The sequence below is a fragment of the Bombina bombina genome, chromosome 2 (assembly GCF_027579735.1).
Source record: "Bombina bombina isolate aBomBom1 chromosome 2, aBomBom1.pri, whole genome shotgun sequence".
Taxonomy (NCBI): Eukaryota; Metazoa; Chordata; class Amphibia; order Anura; family Bombinatoridae; genus Bombina; species Bombina bombina.
The window spans coordinates 887,606,740-887,618,777 of NC_069500.1; the positions used below are offsets into that span (position 1 = coordinate 887,606,740).

At 39.0% G+C, this 12,038-nt stretch overlaps 1 protein-coding gene across 1 annotated transcript in view; it reads right to left on the bottom strand.

The window, feature by feature from the left end:
• The window catches only part of PRKG2 (protein kinase cGMP-dependent 2), a 308,690-nt gene that overhangs the window by 66,554 nt on the left and 230,098 nt on the right, over positions 1 to 12,038 (bottom strand). The window contains exon 11 of the mRNA XM_053703230.1: positions 9,858 to 10,008. Coding sequence (XP_053559205.1) covers positions 9,858 to 10,008 — 151 coding nt within the window. The remainder of the gene's footprint in view (positions 1 to 9,857; positions 10,009 to 12,038) is intronic.

Consider the following 12,038-nt stretch of genomic DNA (forward strand, 5'->3'; position numbering starts at 1 on the left):
GGGTACAGTAAATGAGTAAGAGGAAAATTACAGCTAAACACAAACACAGCAAAAATGTAAAAATAGCCTTGGTCCCAAACGGTCAGAAAAAGGAAAAGTGCTATGGTCATTAAGGGGTTAAGCTTAGTTTACATATGTATTATTCAAACTGTTGCTACACAAAAAACATTTTCATATTTAGCGAACACACAGTATATTTTTTGTAAACAGACTTTGAGTACACGCATCTCCCTAATGCCAAATTTTTGCTCAAACAATGATCCCTATTATTTCCTATGGAAGGCACATTACTACTATTCGGGACTGAGAGGGTCCCCTCACTTTTTTTTATAAAATATCGCCAGACCCACGGATTGCGAGACTGGCAAGACAAAAAAAGCCATTTATCCTTTTATCATCAGGCTGTATGGGAGACACTGGGGTCAATTTATGTAAGTGCGAGCGGACATGATACGATGTAGCCTACGCTGTAAGCATTTATCATTGCACCAGCAGTTCTTGTGAACTGCTTGTGCAATGCCACCCACTGCAGATTCACGGCCAATTGGCCGCTAGCAGGGGATGTCAATCAACCCGATCATATTCGATATGGTTCATTTCTGTCCACGGCCTCAGAGCAGGTGGACAGGTTATGGAGCAGCGGTCTTTAGACTGCTGCGTCATAACTTTTGTTTCAGGCTCGCCGGGAAACACGGAGCATCAAGCTTTGTGCGGAGCTTGATAAATTGACCCCTGTGAATATATATCTCTCTATGGATAGTAAGAGACGCTATATGGAGTTTATTTTTTATTTTTAAGAACATCTTAAAAGAAAAGTCTGTGGAGAACATGTGACCTAGCAGTAAAAATAGGCGCCACATTAGAAATAAGGCTGATCAGAGCTCTCTCTCTGTATTTACTTAGCTTGGAAGCACATTATTTAAATGAATTAATGGGACTTCGCTATCATATGCTTTTTTTTTTTTTTCTTTTGAGGATTTTTGTCACTTTTAGAAAGTCATCATCTTGTTGCTTCTCTGAAAGAGAATCTTCATACAATTATTGAAGTGGCTCTGAAACCAAAGTTATAAAAAAAACCCCAGATAAACCATATAGCATGAGATTCGACAAAAGCCATTGGGTGGTTGGTAACTTTGAAGCTTTGATTAGTGCAACTATGTACATTTATCATTTGTCCACTCAATAACAAGTGCATACACAACCACACAAGGTGTCCAAGATGTCACTGTCACAGAAAATATGAGGCAGCATAAAGTATAGATTAGAAAATGTTATGATGTCTTTTCTAACAGTTTTTGCAAGATTTCCAGTGATGATTTGTCATAATATGCCCATCAGACTGACATATTGTTGTAGCTTGCAGAAATAGTGAACATTGCATTTTAAACCGAGCGTTAAGATGATATAAGATGGTTCTTTCCACTTTGATGATGGATACAGACTGGATACAGTAGAGAGCAGCAGTTTCAGCATGCCAAGTATCACCTAGTATTGCAACATTAGTGGCTCCAGAGCTTTGCTAACCTTATTGTACATAATCAATATTGATTTCAGGTTCAGCCAGAACTTTTGCACTTTTACAATTTACTTCTGTTATCACATTTGCTTTGTTCTTTTGGTATGTTTTATTAAAGAGTAAAACTAAGTAGGCTCATAAGAGTCTGCACCAAGAGAACAAAGCAAATTTGATAACAGAAGTAAATTGGAAAGTTGTTTAAAATTGTATGCTCTATCCGAATCATGAAAGTTTAATTTTGACCTTACCATCCCTTTAAAAAAGAAAAAAGATTCTGCTTATTTTATATATATATATATATATATATATATATATATATATATATATATATATATAAACACGGAAGGGGACTGCACTCTCATACCGGACCGGGTACACATCCCATGACCCTGCAACATGCTTAGCACTGGGTGCTCACCGGCACTCACAGGAAGCTGTACTGTCCCCAGAGTCACAGGCAGTTAACCCCAGACAGGTCTGGGTGCAAGAACCATAGGGAAAATTACAAAACAAATTAATACAACACACAGAGAAAGTCCAGCACTCACTTACAAGCTCTCAGCTAAAATTAAAAGCAAAAATTGAAGGGTTAGTTACCGCATTTGGCCAAATGGGACAAGCCCAGGTACCACGACAAGGTGCCTTCTAAAAACCTGGGACCCTAAAACAGCCACACAATGCAAGCTCTCAATCCAACAAACTGGGAACAAGTGAAGGTTGCACAGGCTTATGTAATCACCCTAGATATATACAAAACATGTGATTACATAAGCCTGTGCACCCTTCACTTGTGCCTAAGTGCATTGAGTTGCTGCCATGTGATTGGCTGATTAGACATTTGTGTGCTGATCAATTGAACAGGTGTACTTAATAAAGTGGCAGGTGAGTTTAAATACAGTATATATATATATATATATATATATATATATATACAGTATATATACAGGGAGTGCAGAATTATTAGGCAAATGAGTATTTTGACCACATCATCCTCTTTATGCATGTTGTCTTACTCCAAGCTGTATAGGCTCGAAAGCCTACTACCAATTAAGCATATTAGGTGATGTACATCTCTGTAATGAGAAGGGGTGTGGTCTAATGACATCAACACCCTATATCAGGTGTGCATAATTATTAGGCAACTTCCTTTCCTTTGGCAAAATGGGTCAAAAGAAGGACTTGACAGCACTCTTAAAATTGCAAAGCTTCTGAAGCGTGATCATCGAACAATCAAGCGTTTCATTCAAAATAGTCAACAGGGTCGCAAGAAGCGTGTGGAAAAACCAAGGCGCAAAATAACTACCCATGAACTGAGAAAAGTCAAGCGTGCAGCTGCCAAGATGCCACTTGCCACCAGTTTGGCCATATTTCAGAGCTGCAACATCACTGGAGTGTCCAAAAGCACAAGGTGTGCAATACTCAGAGACATGGCCAAGGTAAGAAAGGCTGAAAGACGACCACCACTGAACAAGACACACAAGCTGAAACGTCAAGACTGGGCCAAGAAATATCTCAAGACTGATTTTTCTAAGGTTTTATGGACTGATGAAATGAGAGTGAGTCTTGATGGGCCAGATGGATGGGGCCCGTGGCTGGATTGGTAAAGGGCAGAGAGCTCCAGTCCGACTCAGACGCCAGCAAGGTGGAGGTGGAGTACTGGTTTGGGCTGGTATCATCAAAGATGAGCTTGTGGGGCCTTTTCGGGTTGAGGATGGAGTCAAGCTCAACTCCCAGTCCTACTGCCAGTTTCTGGAAGACACCTTCTTCAAGCAGTGGTACAGGAAGAAGTCTGCATCCTTCAAGAAAAACATGATTTTCATGCAGGACAATGCTCCATCACACGAGTCCAAGAACTCCACAGCGTGGCTGGCAAGAAAGGGTATAAAAGAAGAAAATCTAATGACATGGCCTCCTTGTTCACCTGATCTGAACCCCATTGAGAACCTGTGGTCCATCATCAAATGTGAGATTTACAAGGAGGGAAAACAGTACACCTCTCTGAACAGTGTCTGGGAGGCTGTGGTTGCTGCTGCACGCAATGTTGATGGTGAACAGATCAAAACACTGACAGAATCCATGGATGGCAGGCTTTTGAGCGTCCTTGCAAAGAAAGGTGGCTATATTGGTCACTGATTTGTTGTTGTTTTGTTTTTGAATGTCAGAAATGTAAATTTGTGAATGTTGAGATGTTATATTGGTTTCACTGGTAAAAATAAATAATTGAAATGGGTATATATTTGTTTTTTGTTAAGTTGCCTAATAATTATGCACAGTAATAGTCACCTGCACACATAGATATCCCCCTAAAATAGCTATAACTAAAAACAAACTAAAAACTACTTCCAAAAATATTCAGCTTTGATATTAATTAGTTTTTTGGGTTCATTGAGAACATGGTTGTTGTTCAATAATAAAATTAATCCTCAAAAATACAACTTGCCTAATAATTCTGCACTCCCTGTATATATATATATATATATATATATATATATATATATATATATATATACATATGTATATGTCAATCAACCCGATCTTATGCTATTGGGCGGATTGCTGTCTGCCACCTTTAGAGGCGGCATACAAGTTAAGGAGCAGCAGTCTTAAGACCGCTGCTTCTTAATTCCTGTTTCCGTCGATCCTGAAGGCTCTTGAGGAAACAGATGTATTTGGCCCCATTCGGGCCCTGAGAAATCGGCCCCAAAGTGTTTGATGTCTCATTTGTACAGTGAAACTGCTTTTCTAATATCCAGACTATCTAAGCCTCTCTATTGATGGTTTGGATAAATTAATGTATCTGATTCCAACATTCTATAAGCCTTCTCCATATCTAATACATAGAACAAAATGTAATTCAGAAGGAGAGTACCAATCACTGACCTTCTCTGTTGATTTGATAGACTAGACTTTAATAAGCATGGATTGTTATTCTCTATAATATTGATTCTGACTGTATTAGGACCTTTGGGAATATCATAACTATTGTGTCTGTATTTTACAAGAATATTCACCTTTTTATATTGTGATCTTGCATTATTTTTGATGGTCGCTTGATGCATCATAATTTAAACTTCAGCCTTGTCTTAATCTGCTTTGTTTACCCTTATGATAACTATTGCCACCCCTGTTTTGAAATTACTTCAGAAATGCTATAGCCATTGCTTAACCATTTTTGTGTCTGACATTAATTTATATTTCAATATTCATTATTTTTCATATCATATTTAAAAGTGATCAGCTGTACAATATTTAAAAAGTAATACAATTTCACTCACTTTATTAGATTTTGTTGTGATAAAGTATCTACTTATCACTATATATATTTTTTATATATCACTTGTTGAATAGTTGCATTAATTAGAATTTACACTTTAAGAAGTAATGAACACTCACCGGCCACTTTATTAGGTACACCTGTTTAATTGCTTGGTAACACAAATTGCTAATCAGCCAATCATATGGCAGCAACTCAATGCCTTTAGGCAATTAGACGTGGTGAAGACGACTTGCTGAAGTTCAAACCGAGCATCAGAATGGGGAAGAAAGGGGATTTAAGTGACTTTGAACGTGGCATGGGTGTTGGTGTCAGACGGGCTGGTCTGAGTATTTAAAAAACTGCTATTCTACTGGGATTTTCACGCACAACTATCTCTAGGGTTTATATAGAATGACCCAAAAAAGAGAAAATATCCAGTGAGCTGCAGTTGTGTGGACTACAAGCCTTGTTGATGTCAGAGGAGAGTGGGCAGACTGGTTTGAGATGATAGAAAGGCAACAGTAACTCAAATAACCACTCGTTTCAACCATGGTATGCAGAATACCATCTGTGAATGCATAACATGTTGAACCTTGAATCAGATGGGCTACAGCAACAGATGACCACACAGGGTGCCACTCCTGTCAGCTAAGAACAGGAAACTGAGGCTACAATTCGCACAAGCTTACCAAAATTGGACAATAGAAGATTGGAAAAACGTTGCCTGGTCTAATGAGTCTCGATTTCAGATGGTAGGGTCTGAATTTGGCGTAAACAACATGAAAGCATAACTCCAACCTGCCTTGTATCAACGGTTTAGGCTGGTGGTGGTATCATTTATTGGCACACTTTGGGCCCCTTAGTACCAATTGAGCATCGTTTAGATGTGACGGCCTACCTGAGTATTGTTGCTGACCATGTCCAACCCTTTATGACTACAGTGTACCCATCTTCTGATGGATACTTCCAGCAGGATAATGCACCATGTCACAAAGCTCAAATCATCTTAAACTGGTTTCTTGAACGTGACAATGAGTTCACTGTACTACAATGGCCTCCACAGTCACCAGATCTCTAATAGAGCACCTTTTGGGATGTGGTTGAATGGGAGACAATAACGAACAAGAGAACAGAAGCACCTGATACTGGCCGTTGATGATTAGAAGTGAATTTAATTCAAAGAACAGGGTATAACATTACAAAATACAAAGTAAACACAGGGCTCATGGCCCTAGTAAAAACAATACAGAGGGGGTGAAAAATAATAAACGAGCTAGTGACAAAACAGCGGCTAACGCGTTTCGGCGTGAGCCTTACTCATAGCCTCTTAAAACACAAATGAAATCTAGAAGATTAAAAAACCTAGCTCCTCATCTGATTGGTTGGCGGGACACACACCCTGCAACTAATTATCCAATCTAAGACTGTTAAACTGACTGTGTATACACACACATATACACCCACCCCCACCCCCTATGAATGCACTGTATTAGATCGACACTAATCACTAATAGAGATGGTAATCATTATTATTATTATTATGCTAGTCTTCATCACTGAATAATACAGATCAGTATTAATGAACCGGAAAAAACTAGCCGGTTTACACAACGTACCAAGACGCTGGTCGGATAGTGTCAAACTTCAGCCCTGCCGTGCCGGAGATTCTCCGCTCCATTCACTGATGGAGTCCGAATCCAGAGCTCAGAGTGGGAGTGAACACACGATCTGAGCAATTCTGATAGGGTCACGCCTTAGAACTTAGCCAGTGATATCACTGAAACCCGCCTACACGCCATACGTCAGCACGGAAAGTAAACAAAGTAAGTGCAATAAACACAATCACAAGACAAATTTTGGGGGGGGCGAGAAGAGAAGGATAAGAATACCGAACTACGAATACAACAAAATCAATCTAGACATACAACCAAACCAAAGAAGTGTGATTGTGGTCAATTACCCTTTAATCAGTATTCCACAACAATCCGATTCAAAGTGGGTAAATCTGTGGACCAAGTGTGGTCCATAATACACGAATCCTATACAGAAATGAAAATGCAAATAAGAGAGGGGTAAGAACATAGAATAATGAAACAATAATCATACAAAATAACTATGCAAACATGGCACAGATACATATGGGGAGCCAACAATCTCAACCCGTAACATGTTACAGTAGCCAGACATGTGTCATTCAAACCAAAAGTTGCCAAAGTTGCAAAGCCTATGAATGTACCATATGGAACACTCCGAATTGGAATGGATATAAAACAGACGAGAAATTACAGAAAACAGTTGTAATCATTTAACAGGATCACGCAAGAGAGAGAAGAAGTGATGGGACATATATATATATCCCCCCTCCCTTCTCCCTCTGGCGATCCAAAACAGGTATCAAACCTAGCACAATCAAATACCCAAATATAAAGTACCCAATATAAATACAGCACAGCGATGCCAAAACTTATATTAAACCAGAGTTTATTATAGACCAAAAATTAGTTACAATCTGAAACAATGTACCAAAAATTAGGACACAAATTTATTTAGACCAAAAATTGATCAGGTCAAACTCCGAGTTGAGGCCACTTGGAATCCTGGTCTTTAGTTTAAAAATCCAGAATGCCTCCTTTTCTCCAAGTTTATTTACCCTGTCTCCCTGGCCTTTTCTAAAGGGGACTTTATCAATAATGGTCCAAACAAAGGACCTTAGTGACTTATCATGAATCTCAACAAAATGACTAACCAGGGGAGTCGTTTTGGAACCAATCCTGATGTCCGACATGTGTTCCTTAATACGAGTTCTGGCCTCTCGTGTTGAGAGTCCCACATACTGTAAGGAACATAAGCTGCAAGTGATGAGATATATGATGTAAGTATGTCTACAATTCAGACAATATTTAATATTGAATCTCTCACCACTCGCCGTGGAAACAAACGTATCCCCCACAGTAATCCTTTCACATGCCACACAGGTATGGTAATGGCATTTAAATACTCCTAAAGATGTCAACCAAGAGGACGTTTGATTGGGGGGTTCTCTCCAAATCTTGGTTGGGGCAACCATATTGCCTATAGTCTTATTTTTCCTATATGCAAATCTAATGCCCCTCTCCACTGTGTCAGTCAGCCCGTCATCAGCCGACAAGAGGCCGAAATGTTTGTTCACTATCCGGCAGATTTCATCATACTGCTTAGAGTAGTCAGTGATGAAAGACACCCTGTCACCAAAGTTATGTAGCTCTGAACTGCCCCCCTTATTCCTCCTGCCTAAAGTCAAAAGTCTCTCCCTAGGGATCCTCTCTACATCTTTTCTTGCTCTCAAAATCGTCGGAGAATCGTACCCTCTTTCTTTCAGCCTCAGAGCCAGGTCATCCGCCTGCTTGTCGTATGCAATGCATGACGTACAATTTCTCTTGAGGCGGATGAACTGGCTCTTAGCCACACCCCTAAACACTCTTTTGGGGTGACAGCTCGAGGCGTGTAACAATGAATTCCCAGCTATGGGTTTTCGAAAAACCTCCGTGCTGATGCCCTGGCCCTGTACACCCTCCAGTGTGATGTCCAGAAAGTTGACACGTTTATCCTGTACTTCAGAAGTAAAACTCAACCCACAATCATTCTTATCCAGACCAGCCACGAATTCTTCTAGTTGAGAGTCGGTTCCTCCCCAGACAAATAGCAGGTCATCAATGTACCTGCCGTACCATATGATGTTAGCTCTGAAAGGGTTTCGTTCCCCAAAGACGTGGGACAGTTCCCACCATCCCATGAAGATGTTAGCATAGGATGGGGCAAACTTTGCTCCCATGGCTGTCCCACGTCTCTGGAGATAAAATTGTCCCATGAACTCAAAATAATTGTGAGTGAGGAGGAACCGAGTTACTTCCACTACAAACTCCACAAACATGGGTTTGCTACCAAAGTGCCTGTTCAGAAAGAAACGTACAGCTTCCACCCCCTTGTCATGGGGGATGGAAGTGTACAAGGATTTAACATCTACAGTGAGCCATCTGTAGTTGGTCTCCCAAGTTAGTTGACTCAACAGATTAAGAACATGTTTAGTGTCCGCCAGGTGACTCCATAGAGTACTCACCAGTGGTTGCAAAATATCATCGAGCCATTCCGACAGGTGTTCAAGTAATGACCCGATACCGTTCACAGTTGAATGGGAGAGTCACATCTGCCGACAAATCTGCAGCAACTGCGTGATGCTATCATGTCAATATGTACCAAAATCTATGAGGAATGTTTCCAACACCTTGTCAAATCTATGCCACGAAGAATTAAGGCAGTTCTGAAGGCAAAAGGAGGTCCAACCCGGTACTAGCAAAGTATACCTAATAAAGTGGCTGGTGAGTGCACATTTTAATTGACCCATGTGTGATTTTAAACAATTAGTAAGACTTGGGTATTTTAGATGGGAATGTATTGACTCAAAAACATTAGGCATCTATTATACATATTCTCAATATGTGCAGCATTAAACTGAAAATATATATATTTTTTAACTATATAAATATATGTAAGCTAACCTTGAATGTCACTTATCCTGAAACCTGCCTGTTTTTAAGCTACACCTTATAACATTGAAAGATTTTCATCCACATTGTTTCAGTCTTATCTCCTGTAGATCCAAATACTAGGTAGCTAATAAAAAAACCTAATCCAATTTTGTCTTATCAACAGTTACATCTACAGTTTGTTGAGCTGTCCAATAATATTTGTTATTTTTTTATAGTTTATATTAGTTTTTTTTTATATAAAAATATTTGTAATGACTTAAACAACTACATGGCCTGAAGCGGTCTTTTATTTTACCAATTAATTTTGATTTTATTAGTTGAAAAAAAAAGATTTGGATTAATAAATAAAAGTGTTGAAAACAAAACACTGCCATTAACCTGTTTGCATGAGCTCTGTGAGATTTTTGGAGACAAGACATGAGATTAAACATTTAAAATAAATGACTTAAAATAACATTAAAGAATAATGTAATGCCATAACTTAATGGTTAAATAGCTAAATGTTTAGTAATTGAATAGTTTTACTCATTTAGTGTTCCTTGAAAATATAAACCCTTACAAGTTCCACTCTCCCGAACCCACCGACACCAAGTGTGGTGATGATCTCTAGATTCTCGAAAGGGGACAAAGATGAAAACCTTGCAACTGTTTCCTTCATCTGAATCATTTCCAAAGACAAAACTTTACCACGATGTCCAGATGTTGATCTCCTGCATATATATATATATAAATAAAAAAAATCAGATTGAATTGGTTAAAAAGAGAGTAAATGTGATTTAGTCACCATCTAAGAGCAAAATCAATACACTAAGAAAATGATTATTAATAAAAGTTTTATAACTGTACTTAAGTATTCCTGCATGGTTTTGACCATTACTTTATAGATACTAAAGTACATTATAGAATCTAAACATTTACACTTACGTCTTCCATATTTAAATAACTAACGAGTAGATTATGAGTTTTGCACTAAACAGGGTACGACACTAATGCCAAAAAAGTTGCGTTATTTCACTCTCAATAGCTCTGCCATTACGAGTTACTGAAAATCCTCCTTGTGCGTGCGATATGGTGGCGTTAAGCTCCATACCACACAAAATCCAAGGGTTGCTTTGACGTGCTCCTGCACGCTTTCCCCCATAGACATCAATGGGGAGAGAGTGTTAGAAAAAAAACTAACACCTGAAGTGCGCAATGAAAAATCTCCGTAACCCAACCCTATTGATGTCTATGGAGGAAAAAAAGTTATGTTTAAACCTAACACCCTAACATAAACCTCAAGTCTAAACACCCCTAATCCGCCGCCCCCGACATCGCCGACCCCTAAAGAAAGTTGTTAACCCCTATTCCGCCACTCCCCGACATCGCTGCCACTAGAATAAATTTATTAACCCCTATTCCGCAGTTTCCTGACATTGCCGACACTATAATAAAGCTAACCCCTAATCCGCCGCACCCGACACTGCCAACACTATAATAAAGTTATTAACCCCTAAACCTCCGGCACCCCACATCGCTGCTACTAAATAAACCTATTAACCCCTAAACCTCCGGCCCCCCACATCGCTGCTACTAAATAAACCTATTAACCCCTAAACCTCCGGCCCCACACATCGCTGCTACTAAATAAACCTATTAACTCCTAAACTGCCAGCCCCCCAGATTGCAAAAAACTAAATTAAACCATTAACACCTAAACCTAACACCCCCCTAACTTTAAATTAAAATTACAATATAACTACCTTAAAATAAATAAAAACTTACCTGTGAAATAAAAATAAACCTAAGTTTAAACTATAAATTAACCTTACATAACTATTCTAATAAAATTAAAAAAAACTACCAATTAAAATTTTTTAAATTACAAAAAATAATAAGCGAAATTATCAAAAATAAAAACAATTACACCTAATCTAATAGCCCTATAAAAATAAAAAAGCCCCCCCAAATAAAAACACCCCCTAGCCTACAATAAACTACCAATAGCCCTTTAAAGGGCCTTTTGTAGGACATTGCCCTAAGTTAAACAGCTCTTTTACCTGTAAAAAAATACAAAGTCCCCCCAACAGTAAAACCCACCACCCAACCAACCCCCCAAAATAAAAAACCTAACTCTAAAAAAAAACCTAAGCTACCCATTGCCCCTAAAGGGGCATTTGTATTGGCATTGCCCTTAAAAGGGCATTCAGCTATTTTTCACTGCCCTTAAACGGGCATTCAGCTCTTTTACAAAAGCCAAAAGACCTACTCTAAATAAAAAAACACCCCAAAAAATGAAAAAACTAAATTTATGCTTACCTGATAAATTTATTTCTTCCTTGACACGGTGAGTCCACGGATCATCATTAATTACTGTTGGGAATATCACTCCTGGCCAGCAGGAGGAGGGCAAAGAGCACCACAGCAGAGCTGTTAAGTATCACTTCCCTTCCCACAACCCCCAGTCATTCCACCGAAGGAAAGGTGAGAAAGGAAATAACACAAGGTGCAGAGGTGCCTGAGGTTTAGATAAAATAAACCTGTCTAAAAAACAGGGAGGGCCGTGGACTCACCGTGTCAAGAAATAAATAAATTTATCAGGTAAGCATAAATTTTGTTTTCTTTCTAATGACACGGTGAGTCCATGGATCATCATTAATTACTGTTGGGAATCAATACCCAAGCTAGAGGACACAGATGATACGGGAGGGACAAGACAGGTAACCTAAATGGAAGGTACCACCACCAAAAAGACCCTTTC